This window comes from Macrosteles quadrilineatus, unplaced genomic scaffold (assembly GCF_028750875.1).
Source record: "Macrosteles quadrilineatus isolate MER2022 unplaced genomic scaffold, UCM_ALF_1.0 Scaffold_3__2_contigs__length_128488019, whole genome shotgun sequence".
NCBI lineage: Eukaryota > Metazoa > Arthropoda > Insecta > Hemiptera > Cicadellidae > Macrosteles > Macrosteles quadrilineatus.
Genome location: NW_026542596.1, coordinates 14,567,759 through 14,586,598, shown reverse-complemented (window position 1 = coordinate 14,586,598; position 18,840 = coordinate 14,567,759). Strand labels below are relative to the sequence as shown.

At 34.5% G+C, this 18,840-nt stretch overlaps 1 protein-coding gene across 1 annotated transcript in view; it reads right to left on the bottom strand.

The window, feature by feature from the left end:
- Positions 1-18,840, bottom strand: part of LOC128989012 (potassium voltage-gated channel subfamily H member 2-like) — a 412,396-nt gene that overhangs the window by 25,426 nt on the left and 368,130 nt on the right. Inside the window, exons 14-23 of the mRNA XM_054410865.1 lie at positions 17,864-17,887; positions 12,200-12,354; positions 11,216-11,336; positions 10,141-10,261; positions 8,668-8,828; positions 6,634-6,782; positions 4,392-4,534; positions 3,512-3,705; positions 2,092-2,330; positions 1,576-1,700 (exon numbers count right to left, since the gene is read on the bottom strand). Coding sequence (XP_054266840.1) covers positions 1,576-1,700; positions 2,092-2,330; positions 3,512-3,705; positions 4,392-4,534; positions 6,634-6,782; positions 8,668-8,828; positions 10,141-10,261; positions 11,216-11,336; positions 12,200-12,354; positions 17,864-17,887 — 1,432 coding nt within the window. The remainder of the gene's footprint in view (positions 1-1,575; positions 1,701-2,091; positions 2,331-3,511; positions 3,706-4,391; positions 4,535-6,633; positions 6,783-8,667; positions 8,829-10,140; positions 10,262-11,215; positions 11,337-12,199; positions 12,355-17,863; positions 17,888-18,840) is intronic.

The following is an 18,840-nucleotide window of genomic DNA, read 5'->3' as shown; positions in this document are numbered from 1 at the left end:
AGCTTTCTGAAACTACAGTTGTCCTTTGATTACTATAAAGGTTAACGATTAAAAACAATTTAAAGGAATCAGCTACGAATCACACTCCGAAAGTAATGTGCTTATTTGGATTTTGTAGTCAGAATATAGCTGGGAATGGTTAATACAAATAATCAATGGTATAACTAGTATACTGTATTTGTCAAGCTAGTGCTGAAAAGATAAACTAGTGTGGAGAAGTGATTATTAAGGAAAGAACAAGTCCATTCCATTGAACAATATTGATGTGTCAATTTGCCATACGAACATGTAACGGAAAGTCTCTGCATGCTTTGGACATAAGAGGGTATAATTAAACTGGGTGAACTTTAATTAACTTAACAAAATAGTAACTTTCTAGTTTGGAAAGTGTGTGTATGGAAATAAAATGTTATTAAGTGTTGCTGTAAAGGTGAGTTCTAGGTGTGGATGTAAATCTGTTGTTTATTGCTAAGCAGAACATCGGGTAGTGTTGGTAAAGGATTTTTTTCAAATTAGAGTATTAATAGTAGTTGTAAACAAATAGTTATTCAATTACTAAGGTGGAGGAATCACGTTTTAACATACCAATTCATAATGTTCAATATAAACTACAAGTAAAACCAATTCTAATAAGAGTTGAAAGAGAATAATAATTTTAATGAAGATCCCAAGTTTGTGGTAAAATATTGACATTCAAATAACTACAATTTACCATAATTTTGTAATTTCTTCCCAAATATTTTCTATCTTTTATGCTTATTTAACTATCTTATTCTTAATATTTATCTGTATATAGGCTATTGTTGAATGTATACAATGCATTTGGTATTGAAAATGTTCAACATACCCCAGGTATTTGTTATAGTCTATGAATATATTAAACCATTTTAGTAAAACAAACACCACACAGAAAACATTTTGCTGAGCAACATGCATAAACATTGCTTAGCAAAACTCTTTTAAAACAATGCAAATCATGCAGTTTAATTAAAATAATAAGAACTTACATGTCACCAATAGATAAAAAATTATTGCAACAATTTAGTGCTCAATCATTGAAATGAACTATTTAGGGACTAGGGAGTCAGAGTTAGTTAGTTAGAGACCAATGATATTAAATATTCGATAATAAAATAAAAGATGAGAAATCTCTGTCAAGAAAATTATGTAAAGGATTATTTTAACGGAATTACACAAAAAAATACATAAAAACAAATAAACAGCTAGACACAGATTGAAATTAATAACACAGAAATTATGTATTAAAATTCATGAAGACTATGGTAGAACAGGGTTAGCAATAAACACTTTAGAAAAGAAGCAAATTTAACAGAAAAGTAAAATTGTTGATTGTAGAAGAAGATTTGTTTACACTTGCCCCTATACTACACCACTGGTGTATGAAGACTAAGAGTATTGCATAGATGCATATATTTGTAACAGATGAAAACAAACTATAATATCATTATCACAGCACACTTGACAAAACCGACTTTGCAATAACAAACGTAAGAACTTCAAAGTGCAAAAACTATTAAATAAAAACCTTTGAGATATAAACAATATGGAACAAACCAGTGATGGAGTTTAAAGTCGTAGATCTTTGGTTATTTTCACCAAACTGGAGGTTCATGGGGGTAACATCTTGGCCCGCTTTGTCAGTAGAAAATTCCAAAATTCCATGACCACTGCATTTTTCACTGTAAAATTAAATTTATTTTAATAAGTAATTTGAAGTTTATTTGTGTGTACAGGTAACTTAACATTAGGGTACAAGGTTTCAGGCAAAAAGAGGACAAGGGAATTTAATCCATAAACAAAATGAAAATTTATTAATTATATACTAATACATATACTGTTATATAATATATTGGGCAATATTAATTAACTATTTTTACAATTTTCTATACCTGTAGTTCAATATTAAATTTGAGGGGTGGTTTGAAGAAGTATGTGAGGAGGAAATCCCAGTTTTGGCTTTTGTGAGCTTTTGTCCAATATATATGTTGTCGTGAGTGGCTTTTATCCAAGCTATTTAGATTGACAAAGTTTAAACAAAACAAGTTGTGAAAGATCAAATGTTTTACTTACTGGTGTTCAGAGCCCTCATCACTGGAACCTGCTCGGAATGAGTGAGTGCTTTCAAAGCTGGACTGGTTCAGTTTGGATGCCCCTGGTGGCCGGAATGTGAACCTTCGCACGTCTATATCCAGTCCCCCTAACACTGCTGTCTCCCCACCCCCTCCCCCAGGATCCTGCGAGTTGGAGCGGGAATGAACATGTCGTCTGCTAATACGTCCGGCCCTTGGGTCAACACCTGCCTGCTCCTCCTGGACAAGAGTAGAACTTTTTAAAAAACAATTGGGCTTATTACTTCCATCCCAAAGCAGAACATTACAAACTTTCTGTGACTTGGAAAAATCCAAAAGTTTTCTGCAGGCTTACACGGTCCAAGTTGCGTCTAAATGAACGTGTGTGATAATTTTGATGAATGTTTGGAAATAAAAAAGTTTTCAAACGTATTGGTTCGAATACATCTATACTGTTATTATTGAATCACTTTGGTAATTCGGCTATTCTATGCGTTCTTCCTCAACATTGATGCACCAAATATTGATGTCGCAACTTTCGTTTATGTAATGCATGCATGACGTTTTGTAGGGTTACTGTTTGCAAAACGGAATATTTTTCTGCAGAAAATAAAGTTATCGACTTTCTGCAGGACAAATATTTTCAGCTGAAAACAATTCCACTAACTTGTTATGTAAAATTTTCTACAGAAACTTATACAGGTTATGAAAGGGCCATGTGTCCCTAACTTTGGCAGTAAATATAAATAATAAAAAAAAATTAAAATAAAAAAACAACTAGTTGGGCATTCTGCAGCCCTCCTCCTCTTTCTGCAAATATGTCGCATTGTCGTCCGTAGTTCTGCTTTGGGGCTTCCATTTTTTGACTTTTAAATCCTAAAGTCGTCCTATTCTATGTAGATATTGTTGACCAGCAATTGTCAATTTTTCATTAAAAAGATCTTAGTTGAATGAGCTTGTCACAAAGTGTACAGATTATATATACTCTCATAGTTTCTCATACTGTACCTTGATAGTTGATGTGCCATGAAAGGTTTGATGTTTACAATAGAACTGTTGGTGGATCAATTTAACTATGTGAATTTTTGTTCCTAAACTGGATACATATTTAACAATGGGATTGGAATATCTAGACCTACTAGGTATTCTGTATATTCAAATGTTTCACACATTTGGGAGTTTATTGCTGTACCGTACATTAAATCAGTGATTTGTCATGAATACTATCGGTGAGCACAACTGGATATTGATCTAGTGTTTCTCACAGTGAATTGGTATGCTAATCATAGTTCATTAAAATAACGGTGCATAATATGTAAAACCTAATATATGGATGGTGTGGTATTAGTAGAATTTTCAGTAGCAACAGAAAGGTAATATATCTTTTTCCACTACACACTGATGAGATATGTTTAACTCACATCTCTCATGTAGAACGTTATCTCTAGATTGTTTGAGAAGCTTTGATAGAACTCCGGATAGAGATCTAGGACATCCAGGAGGTCATCTCTGTGTATCTTGTGGAGGTCGCAGTAGGTCAGGGCTCGGACATTACAGCTGGACTTGCCTATAGTGGGGTGGGCACAAGGGTTCTCACCAAAGATGTCGTCCTTACCTATGCAAATAGAAGTCAACTGTTTGGAGGGTATTACAAGCGTGAAAATGTAATTCTTTGGAGAAAAATTGGACTAGGAATACTTTACTCACTCCAAAAAAAAAAGAGTTCCAGCAGTTGACAGTGCACAACAAGCTCACAACACAAACCATTTGATATTTTGCCCCTAAGCTATTCAGAATAAAGTAATAGAACTATAACTACATTTGGGGCTGTTTCAAAACTCTTCCAACTCAGTTTAAAGAAAGCCAGTTTTGTGTAAGCTGGAATAAATTGAAGGTGGTATGGAAATTAAAATCACTATTTGAAAATTTTTTATATTTTCATTCACAGTTTAAGTTTATAGGGTAAAAGAGCACAATTAATTAGCTTGAAAATCTTGAATCTTGATTTGTAAACATTTTAATGTAAGTTGCCGTCTAGTAGTTTTTAAGACACTCAAAAACTCTTTAACAGTATACTATTATTGAGTTATAGTTTAAGATTTTAAAACAGTGAATTTAGTGTAGAAACCTCGATCTCTGTGTTGCCACTAGTCAACGAAAAGCACCAACACTAAACCAATTCAGAAACTCACAAATATATTTTTAATTAAAAAAAAGTATACTCTTTTGTATATTTAGCATCAGAGGAAAGAACCCTTTAATAATATACCCGGTACATTTTTATGAACAGAAAGAACTTACTTAGTATTGCCATAACCACGTCATCCTTAAGGATCTCAATGGAGCCTCTGGAGATGAAGTAGAGACAAGTAAGGACATCCCCTTTGTGGACCAAAGTATCGCCAGGAGGGGCGTGAGTTGTCTTAAACTTTAGAGATAACGCTCTGGAAACAAACATACACTCTGTGAAATCCCTGCAAGTCGAAGAGGACTCAACGTATAACTAATAAACTAAGAAAATCTTTCCTAAAATTAGGAGGTAAAATCAGTGTTATTTTATGTAGCATTTTATTCTGCAACTATAAGCGCCTGGATTAAAATTTTATCTGGTACCGGTATGCTAGCTAAGCTCTATAATCAAAAAACAAAAAAAACAGTACTCTTTACAAGGCACCAGGGCCGGTTCTAGGAATTTTTCAGAGTTAAGCGAACACCCGAATCAGCGCCACTTAGAATCCCCCCCCCCCCCCGAACCCATGAACATATAACTTAACCGTATTTGTGAATTTTTCCCAATAATTTTGGGAAGAATTTTTTTTTAAGTTTAGGTAGAAGAATACTTACTTGCAATAAAAGGCTGTTTATTATTCGCAGAAATGTGACATTTATACACTTTTACTCATCATATAAACTATAGCAAAACCAAGGACACACTAAAAAAAACAGGCCGTAATGTAATGCTCGTCAAGCATGACGTCACGATAGAAGACGGCAATGATGTAATGTTTGCCGTTTGTGATCAGCTGCTTGTTTTAATCTTTCCTTGGCAAATAAATAAATAAATACCTACGTCATTGCCGTCTTCTATCGTGACTTCTTTGGGCTGACTGGACTCGCCACCAGGGGCCCATTTCATAATAAACTACAAGTTACAACTTGTAACTTGTAATTTCCATTAGATTTGCATTGGGCGATCCGCTGATTTACTAATAATATTAGTTTGTACTTTATTATGAAATGTGACCCAGATGTTTTCTACAAAAGTCTACTCATTGATTTGGCTTTTTTTTCTTCCTCTTCCAAATTCGCCTTACGCTTTCTATGATAAGTGCCAGACGGTTTTTTTTCTGCCATTGTTTTCATAGTTTCGGCTCGCAATATGTTTTACTCACTCATTCAGTTTATACTTTCTTTTTATTTAATGTGCTAATTATAAATTAAACTTAAAACACTCGTAATAATTCGCTTATCAACAATCATGAATCAAAACAATGCCAATACGATACCGATACGGTATAGGCCTACGCACCTACGTATACAACTAAAAGAGTGCAATACAACGTAGTGCTCTGCTCTAGGATCAGAGGCAGAAAGGAGTGAGGGGAAGTTTCTTGTTGTGACAAGTGGCGCTGCGCGCTTGCTTATCTCGAGCATGAGTGATTCGTGAAATGAATGAAACCCAAAGGTGCCGCGCTGGCGCTGACGCTGCCGACTGCCAAGCGTCAGCTCAGTTCAAATCGAAACTGAAAATGGCATTGAGGCCTTGAGTTGTAGTGCTGTACAAATATACAAAATTTTCAAATGCTGTTGGTACAAACAGAATAAATGCCTTTATTGTGGTGCTTTGAATACTTGAACTCTGAGCAAAAATAAACAAAATTACGTTGTTCACGTAAAAAAAATGTTCCGTTGGCGCCACGGCGCCACTTTTTCGTGGCGCCATATGCGGCCGCGTAGTTCGTGTATGGGTTAAACCGGCCCTGCAAGGCACTTAGATAATAAATACCTTAATTATGTCGTTCTATTTTGCCTCCAATACATCAATGCTTGTGTTAATAGAGAATCGTTGTATAAATTGTCTTACCTCTATAAATTCTAGGTGTGCACAGGAAGAGTTAGCTATTTAAAATAGTTTTTTTTACTCATGCGAAGAATGGACATACACTTAACTATTTCAAACATTTTTTAATTTATTTGAGTTTACCAATTTAGGAGGAAAAGACGCAACAAAGAACTAAGAGAACTTTGTAAGAATTCAGATGTAGTGTGTGAGAATGAATGCAAAAGGTTAAGATAGGTTGGGCATTTATTGAAAAGAACGGATGACGGTAATCTCAAACAAGTAATGAAAACTAATCTTGAAGGGAGGCTACTGAGAGGAAGGCTACAGCAATGGTAGAGCCACGTAACGGTTGATATGGAGAGAATAGGAGCAACTGAGGAAAACTCTGATTGAGAGGTACAAGGGCTTTGTTGGTACAACCTAATCTCTACTACGATATGTACTGCATAGCCTTGGGGGAAGTAAGTAAGTGAAGATTACCTCAGGCACCCAGGAGAAGCACCGTCAAAAGCAGAACAATTGGTGAGCAAATTACGATTGAGATGGAGGCAAATATCAGCCTGAAGGCACTCCGGAAATCCTTTCAGTACACTGTTCATGTCAATTCCATTTGTGTACGTCCAGGCATGCTGAAATAGACATACATTTGAGATTACTGAACAAGAATCAGAATCAGACTTATGGATCTTCACACAAGGAAATTACAAAATTCAAGTAGGTATTAAAAATGTTAAGTTTAACGTTTGCAAAGAATTGTAATACTTTAAAAAACTATATTTGTCCTACTTTTACATCCTTAGACGCCAGGCTCTAATCCGGAGCCATTTTACACATTATTTCAGAACAAACCTAGAAGGTAGCAGTAGATAAAATCTATCGGTACTAGTACAGTATTAGCCAAAATAAACAGTACTGAAATACTTTTAATACTTTTAATGGTAATACTTTTATTTTATGTATAAATTTTAACAATACATATAAGTCAAAGGAAGCAAAATCGGCTAAACACGGGTAATAACATGTTCAATATGAGCCCCGTTCAGTTTGAGGCAACACTCGTACCGTTCTTGTAGGTTTTGCACCATTTTTATTAATAGGGGTTGTTCCATTCTCCTAATACCCATGGTTATTTTTTCTTTGAGTTGAACGATGGTAGATGGTGGGTCCTCACGGAAGATGTTTTCTTTCAACATTCCCCACACGTAAGCATCCGGTGTTGTAAGATCGGGGGAGTGGGCTGGGTAAGGAAAGTTTGTTCTAAGGGAGATGAGACGGTTGCCAAAGGTTTGTCGGAGGAAAGCAATGTTGTTAACGGCAGTGTGACTGGTTGCGCCATCCTGCTGGAACCACTGTGAACCTAACGGCAGGTTTCGTGCACGACAAAATCTCCTGAGGTCACTCACAAAACGATCAAGAATGGCCCTATATCGATCCCTATTCACAGTAACAGTCTCTCCATTATTGCCTTAAAAAAAGTATGGTCCCACTATACCCCTCCCTGACACAGCGCACCAAATGGTTACACGTTTACTATGCTGTGGCCTCTCTACAACAATGTCAGGACGTTCAAATCCAAGGAAACGTGTTGTCTGCTTGTTTATGTAACCATTAAGGTGCACATGACATTCATCTGTAAACCATACATCACTCAGAAAATCAGGTTCTTCATAGCATATTGCTAACATTGAAGCACAGTACTGAACACTGGCTAGTTTGTTTATACGATCCAATGGTTGTCCAGTTTGTATCCTGTAGGGAAAACCACCAATATTTTTGAACATTCTTCTCATTGACGTATTGCTAATATTCAGTTTAAGAGAAGCTCGCATTAGACTTCTTTTCGGTGACTGTAACACTTGCTGCAACACTCTTCCGTGGTTTTCATTTGTACAGACAGTAACTGGGCGACCTGAAAAGCCCTTTCGCTGTGTCAAAACACTACCAGTTCTTCGAAATTTTTCGACGACACTAAGATTCACAGCATTACTAGGCGGGTTTTTGTGGAAATGTTCCTGAAAACGTAAAGCAGTGTGTGACAAGCTTGGACCACCCGCACGTCCAATTCCGTATGAGCGAAAATAATGCTCTACGATAAAAGTTTTTTCTAAAGTTGTTAGCACCATGTTAACAAAAACTAACCTCAAATAAGAAAGAAGTAATGAACGCAAAGCCGTGGCAACAATCACCTATTGAATCAGCTGATCGAGAAGGCAACTACAGCTGATTCAGTTTCATTACTGTTTATTTTGGCTAATACTGTATTTGGAGCCAGGACTTCAAGGACCAAAGCCCTACGTTCTACCACTTGACCAGCTTACTCCCTGTTCATCCATACATAAGTAAAAAACTTGCAAGTTAACACTCTCTAAAAAAACTAGACAAACTTTGTATTCAAAAACAATAAAAAAATATATTATAAATCTATACTTATGAGGGATTCTGATAGGGGCATTAATTGATTAAATGAATGTTAGTGGGGGTAGCATTCAATGTGTGGAAGCTCATTATCTTTACCTGAAAGTATTCTTCCAGCCTTTGTCGCAGAGGATTTGGAATCTGATGGAACCTGATGAACTCTCTGACTCTCAGCATTTGAGTGTGATACCTCGCAGTTCCAGAATATAGCCTCTGAATGATAGCCGAAACATTTCCAAATATGCTAGCATACATCAGTGCTGAAACCAACATTTCATTAAAAAAAAAATAAAAAAATAAAGCATTAAAATTAATGTAAAAGATCCTAGAATTTATATAAAATTAGTCGAGACACCCCATATGGTTAAAATGTTTTATGTTTCCTTATATATATTTTTTTAAATTTTTGATTTAATTGGTGGTAGAATTCACCATGTGTGCACTTTGTTTGAGAACTGAGGAATTTTTATGTTATGATTTCACTTATTTACTGGGTTTACAATTCTCTATAAATATACAATTTTATAGTTAGAGTGCTTAGAGAACATACCAAATGTGGTGATCTCAAGCCTCGTTCACAAGGGGTGAGTTTATAAGCTACACACTGGCTTTTTTACACGCAGCTCGTAAAATAGCTCAGTGTAAATGACATACTTACTCAAAAGCTGCTTTTAAAAAAGCTCTGGAAAAAGCTGACTCTGCGGCTATTTACTTTACACGCCTACTTGCCAGCTTTTGACCAAGCTAGAGTGTAAGTAGCCCAGTGTGAGCACAGTTGCTTGTGCTTGTGCGCATCTTATTCGAAGACGATAGAGGAGTTGGCTCTAGGGGGAGTTGTAGTTGTAGCAAAAGTGATTAAAATGAATTGATTAGACGGCAAGATGAGAAACGGAAAAGGAGGAAAGTGCGCTGGGTGAGAGTGAGTAGGAAGACTTACGGATTATGGTGCATCAAAAACATTAATTTATTTTGGAATTTCAGCTGTTTTCACAATACCAATACGTTCCCAGAGTCCATTTCATTATAAATGTACGCAAACACCAACACAACTAGCAAGATTTTACAATTATTAAAACACACACAAGTTGTCTGGAAGCCAGCTACTGAGTGAGTGGAAAAAGCATCGTGTGAACGAATACAAGCGCACTCGCCGCCTCCCGGCTTGCCGGCTTCTTACTTACTGGCATGTAGTTGTAAACTTGCCCCGTGCGAACAGGGCTACTGTGAGTGTTTGTCTAGTGGACAGTGTTAAAGGATCTTGCTTAGTTTTTTGGAACTTTTTATTTTCTTTGCTTTTTTTAATTGTCTGATCTAAAAGTTTTGTTCTTTTAATCTATCGTCATAGATAAAACATACTATCGTGTATCACAGCATTACTTGGTTTGGGAACTTACCTTGCATTATATTCCCTCCCACCCATAGACAGGATTAGAATTTAGATCCCAAATTATGTCAAACTTGTGCTTTACTAAGCAGTGACAGAAAATGTTTATATTTATCTTTAAAACAATTTGGTTCACCTTCCTAACAATACATTGAACTGCAGGAACTAAAACTGGGTATCGTACTCACATCCTACCAACATGACGCAAATTGTAAAAACTTTCTCTGCATCTGTGTTTGGTGCAACATTCCCAAAACCTACTGAAGTCAGCGATGAGAACGTGAAGTAGAGGGCTGTGATGTATCTTGACTGTAACAGACGGAAACAACAAGATGTGAATGGCTACTAAAAAGATGAACATAATTTTCTAAGAGTTTAGAAGTCCTGCTGCGGATCTAAAATTCTTAAGAATGAAATAATCACTGTATATTTAAACTCTTCGTCATTTGAATGATTATAATTAAAAAATAATGATCATTTTATTAGGACAACATTAAGCTTTATTATTGTTACTTTATGTCTTCTTGGCTTCTTATCTTCTTTCCTTCTATGGATATTGTGTAAAACAGAGTTTAAGGAAAAGGAACACTTATAATTGCTATATTACTTCAAATTGTTGGTAGGCCTAGCCCGCAATAGTCATTCCTAATTTTATTCCATTTTTCAAAGATGCTATCTTTGACTATTGATACAACTAGACATTCCATTCTCATGTTAAAGTTGTCGCCAGTTTTTTAAATCGTTGTAAATTATGTTTTAATCATCGTGGTTGATGTGAGCCACCGACGGATTGCGCTGATCTAAATTACTGATTTCTGTTGAATAAAAGGACTTTTTACAAAGTCAAATTGGTGGAACGACTTATTGTGAGCTATAGCAACTGTTATGACCCGTCAACTATATGTCAGCAACAAAATATAAGGTACAAAATAGAATTTTAGTGTATTCTGTGACTGGTCACACTATACTACAGTATGTTCTTTTTCAATAAAAAATTGGCTACAGCTGGTCCATATAGATGGGATGCCGACTTCAGTATCCTATAGTCAATGACCGTAGGCTCTAACCCGGGATTGTTTATCACATTACTTCAGGCTGGGCCTAGGGGATGCGGGAATATCACTTAGATAAAATCCATTGGTGATGGGCAGGACTAGAACCCGGGACCTCAGGGACCAAAGTCCAGCGCACTACCAGTAGATCAGATCGCTCCCCCGCCATTCCTCCACTATCACCTCTTAACTATGATATCTTATATGGTACCTTTATTGATGGTCCGCCAGTGTTATTATGTAAGTAGAACTGGTGAGTGTCATTAGCAAGAATGTCGAGCCAGCCGACCTTGCTCTGTAGATGAGGCCTCTCTGCATTGCCTATAGCATACCTGGAGACAGTTAAAAATAATATACAATATGTGAAAAGCATTCAAACCAAAAAATAGAGTTGGAATGGTTAGGAAATACCACACAAGGGGAAGATAAGATTTATACACGGTGAAAGAGGCATTGGAAGCACGAGGTTGGGAAGGCCAAGGTGTTTAAAACAACTTAGATCATGGAGTTAAGCTGCCTACCAAGTGAGATGGGGGGAAAAATAGAGGTCCTACTTCAGGAGGAGCCAATAGGGATAAGTAAAGTAGACAAATGTTATCAGGATGACTAACCAGCTTTATAAGTATTTACAGTATTTTATTTCCAAAAGGTAGAGCAAACATTTCACAAAATATAAGTAACTTCTTGATCAGCATTGTACGTGTTATTAAATTTACAGAAAGTAAATAAAATAAAGGTCTTATAACACTTAAAACATATATTTACGCTTATACTGTTACTCACAACACGGTAAAAATATACACAAAAGATGAACCTTGGGTAAGTAGTGATCGATTTCGATTGGACACTACAATCATCACCATGGAGCTACCCAATAGGCGAATTTACTTTCGGTAAAATATAAGTGTATAGAGTGATGAGGCTGATGACTTGTACGTGATCTAAAGTAACTGAATGACGAGAGAGGTTAGAAACAAGATCCAAGCGATCAAACTCTTGTTTAAGAAAGATTGAGTATTGTGATGTAAACTTTTTAAATCTACCTAAGGCCATTTACATTTTTGATTGATCTAATTTAAAATCTTCGGTGGAGGTCTGATCAAATCCAAGCAACAAGATAAAGCAATGAATCCGTTGCAATATTTAAACAGATTCAAGATCAAGTGTATCCATACCTGTACCACTTTTGACTCACCATATACAAGCTAGCCAATGAGCAATGAGAGCGAATGTAGCCATGAGTAGTAGCAGCACTGCGGCACCATACTCAGAGTAGCGATCAATCTTGCGAGCAACTCTCACAAGCCTTAGCAGGCGAGCAGTTTTCAGCAGACCGATCAACGTTGTTGTCTGCAACCAGCAACCAAGTGTAAACCAATTTAAATGAGGAGAAAAGTTTGACTATAGAGTAACATGCTGCAGCATGAAGTAAATCTGTTGTGACAGTGTGTTTAAGCCTTAGTGTAAACTTGTTGAGTAAAAGTGTATTGTCTGAATGAGCGAATGATGCGACTGTTGCTCCGCTACAGTAATATGTTGCTTGAAGCTACTGTCGCTTCAGTCACTAGTCTTTAAGCAGAGCGCCCACTGCAACCATCACAGATAGGACTGTCCACTTTGGCTCAATCCAGCCTCCACAGATGTCTGTCCTAGAAGCGACCCAGGAAATCGCATCCTAGAATCCCATCAGGTGGGGGAATACTGTGTGGCTACCCTCCTTCCGATCTATTTTCTTACAAGATTTAGGGCTTGAACTGTTGCTACTTGCTATACGGTGTGATTTGTTACTGTTCCCTTTTGAATATGTCTCAATATACAAATGAAAAGTTAATAGAGACTGTGCTTTTATATCAACATTTATCTAATACGTGCGATAAAAACTTGACATTTTATCACAAAGACAAATCACGAACACTACGCACAATATAGAAATGTCAACAATACTGGCTGTAGTTTGGGACTGAAATGCTTAATGCTAGGAGTTTGTTGTGCTGGAGACGGTATGCATCTAATGCAGTGGTGTGCATTTTTATAAACACGATTGCTTTCTTATTCTTACCTTTTGAGACTGTGGTAGATGTTAAAGGCAAAACAATTCAAACATTCTCGATTGCAGTAGAGCAACAGTCTAATCAATAATCAATTATTGAGATGGAGACGACACCTAGGTATTTTAACACAAAATATGAGTGAATGATGAGTGTAGAATGGAGTGAGATGATCTGTGCAGCTTTGTTACTGACTACATACAGTAAGACCACCTGTTTCATTAGTAAGGTCAATTTATTAAAGCCCAATGATCAAGAACAGCTGGGTCCAACATAAACATAAAAAAGTTACACACTTTTTCTCAGGGTCAAACCGGCAAACTTATGATTACTAGGTGACCATTATAACTACCGAGCAAAACAGATTTTTAAAAATTACGTTTAACAGTTTACTGGATTTATTTGCCAGCCAAGCAAATGAGTTTTTAAATTTAAAACTTTGTGGTTTCTGAAGAACATTTAAGGTCCACGTCCTATACTCTTAAAGGTTTAAAAATGTACTCTTAACAGTAGGCATACTTTAAATACCTGAGAATTAAAAATTTATTAAACTTATTTTTAAATGGTTCCTTTTACAGTACCTAGTGGAAGGAAGATGTTTGTTGTAGTGTGTTATACAGCACACAGGTTTCAATTTTTCCTTTGAGACTTGTTAAATTGATTGCCCTGCCCAAAGGAGATTTTGATGAGGCACTTCAGATCCTAATCATAATTATTATTTGTGCGTTTGTTTGTTTAGGGGTGTATTAAGTGTATGTTAAAAAAATAGAATTACAGAATAACAGAAAACCAAGTTATGTGATAATAACTTGTTTTTCTGTTATTGTGTAGTACTGTTTTTCTTGGTAAAAACAGACACTTAATGAAAAATGCTTGTTGGAATTCCACAGTAAATTGTTTGGACAGTTTATAAAAAGCAATTTTTGGTAGTTTGTTTATGTATATTTTAGAGTTTTGTCATATTCAAAAAACAAATTCAAATGTATGTAAATAAAAATATATGTTGCTGAAATATTCTGAGACAAAACCAAACTACACATGCAGACATTACAGTGAACTTTAAATAGGTACCTGTTAATGTTCCTTTTATTCCTTCAGGTACACGATTTTAATGTTTAAAATTGTACGTTATAATGTGATGAAGAGGAATCTAAGGTAAGATTATAGTGATTATAATAATTTAAGCAAATTACCTTACAGAAAAAGTGTAGGCTATATATTTTAAATCCTCTAAATATAAATAATGTAATTGTAGTGCAATGTAAACGGTGCAAATGTTGTTAAAAAAAGTATAACACTATAAAACATAAAACACATAACAGCCATATTATCTACCAACATTTTTATCAAAAGGCTCCTGTAAATTAAGCTTGGTCTTGCTGTAGCTGCACAAGTTAAATTCCTATCACAATACTTAACTTAGAAATCTTATTTTTTTATTTCTAAAATAATTATTAACTGAAGTCATTTTTTATCTTGACATAATCCTGCTGGTTAACAATCAATGTGAGTTGCATTACTTCTCCATTAAAACCATAACACATTTACTGTAACATATGAATAACAAAACACTGAAACAATTGCAAAGAATAGACACATAACATTAACACAATCTACTGTACTTCAAAGTTTACTTTTTACCTTTACTATTTCTTGAAGCAAATTAGTTTTGATATAACCTATTTTGAGCAGCCCACTGTCTTCTTTAGTTGCTCATTGAGTCTTATTCAAATTAGGTTTAATTTAATCTAAATTTCATCTGCAATTTGCATTAAAAAGCAAAGCGAAAGCACCTAGTTATGTCCTACATTGTATTACTTTCTACTATTTCATTACATAGTCTACTTTATTACCTTACCATTAAAACTAATACAAAGTTATTTGATAGTTTTGAAGCATGTTAACAGATCAGTGTAAAAAACAGGTTAGTTGGGATGAATGAACTGGAAATTTGAATGTTAAAACTCCGCTTAACAAACTTAGTGCTAAGGAATGTCAAGTGTTTGATTAACCAATCATAAAAATATTCTCTTCACTATCATATTTAATTTATTAAATTCATGAACACGTTCAGCTTATTTTATAAAAATAGTAGATTTAAATTAAGCTAATTCTTAACTTTTTTTAAATACTAATAACACGTTTATTTATAACTCATATAGGCCTATTTAATAATACTGCAAATTATGTGTTGTTAGAAGATGGTGCTTTTACAAGTTTAAAAAATGTCTCAAGCATCCAAAAGCAATAGGTACAACTCTGTTGAACCTTCCTTCACCTTTGAAACGTTTAAGATAAATTGAACAAATTCATGAGGACAAATACGAGGGTAGATTACTGTGTAAGTACTGTAATGGGTAATGGCCGTTTTGGAGTATAGCTCCTTAGTTCCCGGGTACGCCACAACTCTCCTCCGCCTCCTGGCATCATTTGTGAACAAAACTGTGGCAGTTCGGCAGTTGGAGCTATGTAGCAGAGGTGTAAATTTTGCTGTGTGTCTAGAAAATTTTTAATATTATTGAATATCCCTCCGCATGAAGGATAAGATGAGTGAGTGTGCAAGAAATATATCAGCTGCAGACATTAACCACCAGATGAGCTTATAAGCTTATGACCCTAATGCAATGATAGGGAAAAGGGAAGAAACGGTTAGAAAGGTTATAAATGAACGTGAAAATTTTCACTTCGGAAGTAATTGTGATATTGGTGGGGACCTGATTTCTGCCAGAACAACAGAAAGGAAGAAGATGTTCACAGAAATGTTCACACCTCTAACCAGTTGCATTTTATTGCATTAACGTCATAACTTTTATTTATCTGGCGTTCGATTTCGGCATTAAATGTGGTTCTTGTGGTAAAAAAGTATCACTGATCTTATTTTGAATGTGACAGAAGACTTTTTAAGATTAAGATTTTTTTATTTTATAAACACGCATTGAAGCGTACTCATATTATAGAGCTCATATCATACTATAGAGTTACAAATTGCGCCATTCTGTTCACCAATGATACCAACAAACGGCAAGCAGCCTCGCCGTGGCGTACTTGCAAACAACGGAGCTAAACGGTCATTACTTTAAAAACGTCCCTAGTACTTCAAAAATAGTGTTTGGTAACTATTTAAACCCAAAACAATGCAGGGAAAAATATACATAACCACATACAATGTGTTTGTCTTATAAGTTGTAACATCCATAATACTTTGCCCAATATGATTAAAATTTTAATTTAGATTTGACAAGAATTAAGAAGTTCAACACAAAGGAAAAACAACCAATCCAGATGAAACACAACCATTCAACTCAATATTGTTATTGCAACTCAAACCATGTTTTGTTAACACAAAATGTGCTACCATGTAACAATTAAAACTCACTTGTAACACGTTCAATACATCAGGAAATCAGTTCAACAACGTTTTAGATGGATAAATTTATTTTTGAAAATTACTATTAATTGAAAGCAGGAGAAATATTAGTAGGCCTATAACATATCATGCAACATATTACCAAAAAAGCATATCATTAAAACTATAACATTATCACAGAAACATTAGCAATTCATGCAAAATCTAATCACATGCTACTGACATTCTATACTTTGAAAAAGACGCCTTTACGATATTTTTCTGGTAAATGGTGCTACAGTAGTTTGAAAGATTTGATTTATTTGATCGATAGTTTTGTGAATTGTTTCATTTATGACTAAATTTAAGTATAGTAGCAAAAATCAGTCTGGTTTTGTAAATTATCAATTTATCAAATTTACTAAGGTCAAACAAGAATACACACAAACACGAGTCAGTGTATTCTTAGTGTTAAAAGAAACATCTCAATTTAACATTAGGTAGAGAGATGTTATGATAGTAAAACTAGCCTATTAGCTGAAAGAGGACTGAGAAAACACATTTTTTACAAAACTTATGTAAAGTCTGTTTGTTATGCTGCTAAAGTATTTAACTACTTAATTTACATTAAAACCTGTATTTTCAATCAAGTGGTTAAGTTAACTGATTCAATAAAAAATTGGATATTGAAATTTATTTTACTCATATAATATTTTAAAACTTTAAGTCTTATACAGGTGATTTCAATAAGTAAGTGCTGTGATGTATTTATAAACATATTTTAGTTAAAACACCATTGCACAGTAATATTATTGCATCATTCATTGAATTGTGAGCTTATAGGCCTAATAGTTAAATGGAAAGACTTGGTTCGGTTGAAAAAAGAGTGGTTTTTTAAATCTAAAACTTTAGCATGTATGCACATACATTGTTGGATATTAAAATTAACTGGTACAGCTATAAAAGCTTGAAGTAACGATAAATTTATATTTAAAAATCAATATTTTTGCCATGAAAACAGACCTGAGAGTTATTTTCAAAAACGAAAAATGTTATCGCTACAGACTGTATTTTAATGAATAGTGATGGTTTTTAAAGTAAAAAAATCCTTATCCCTTATGAATAAAAATACTCAGTTTTCATTTAACTAAACTCAAATGATTAGTTTTTATCTTGCAAAATGTTTTCTCTCAGTCCAGATTTAAACTAGTAGACTAGTTTTGCCAGAAGAAAACTGAGTTTTTTAGTGTTCTAATAGAATTGGTTACCGTAGAATTTTGAAGTTTTAATGTAAAATAGTTGTTAAAGCAAAGCTTAAGTTTTTTTTAGTTGTCAAAGTTGAGCTTATATTTTTTATTGTAAAATAGTTGTAAAAGTTGAGCATAAGTTAGGACTTGCGCGGTGAGTTAGTGTCAGCCGAGATGCACGAGCAAGAGCAAGCAAGCTCTAACAGGAAGAAACTGACCTCGTCTGCATCCAAGCCCAACTGCTGAAAGAGTCAAAATTGGACTAACTGTTTACAACTGAATACAACCATCGCGTTAATGAAGCTACGCTAGGTTCAACATTGAAGACAACTATATTTACAGTTACATACACCATTAACTAACTGTAGAAAAATCCATTGTTCAAGTTGAATTGGAATTTCTATTCAAAGAACCACCGATAATCGTCTACAGTTAGTTGAAGATAACATAGCTCCACCATGCAATGGGTACAACATTGAAAGACTAGGCTAGATAAACCATGGTGAAAAAAGATTGGGAAGAAATCGAAATCAGAGGAGTTCATAGAGAGAGAGAGAGAATTTAATTTTTTGTTTAACACATTTAATTTCAAAGTTAAAAGTATTGAAGTTTTACTTCTTACACTTTTAGAATAACAAAATAGTACTTTATACAAACAGATGAAATTTGAACCCCTCTAAAAATATTTATTGATTAAATTTGCAAATTATCATAGAATATCAATAACATTTAATATCCTTAAAAGCAAAATATTTCAACAATTTCAAGGCTGAAGAGTGCCTTTTGCCTTAATACTGAGAAGTAAAAACATATTCATATTCATCACTATATTCAAGTTAGTTATCTATTCAACTGTGTTTCTATGTTCAACACTTAATTGTTACTTCTATTCAACCTTTTAAATTAGTAACATAACTCTACAAAAAGTTAAACTACACAAATATTAAAGTTAGCTAAAATCATATTTCATTCTAGTTTATTAAAAAGGAATAGTTCTAGAAACATTAACTGATCTACAATTAACTATTTAAGATCTAGACACTTAATGGTCACTTGAGTACACTTAAGGAATCAATAAAACTATAAAACTTCAAAATATTATAAACTAAAAAAATTGTGATTGATGATCATTTTAAAATGATAATTTTTTAGCACTTATCAACTAGAAATTAATGTATAACACCTCTGTCCACTC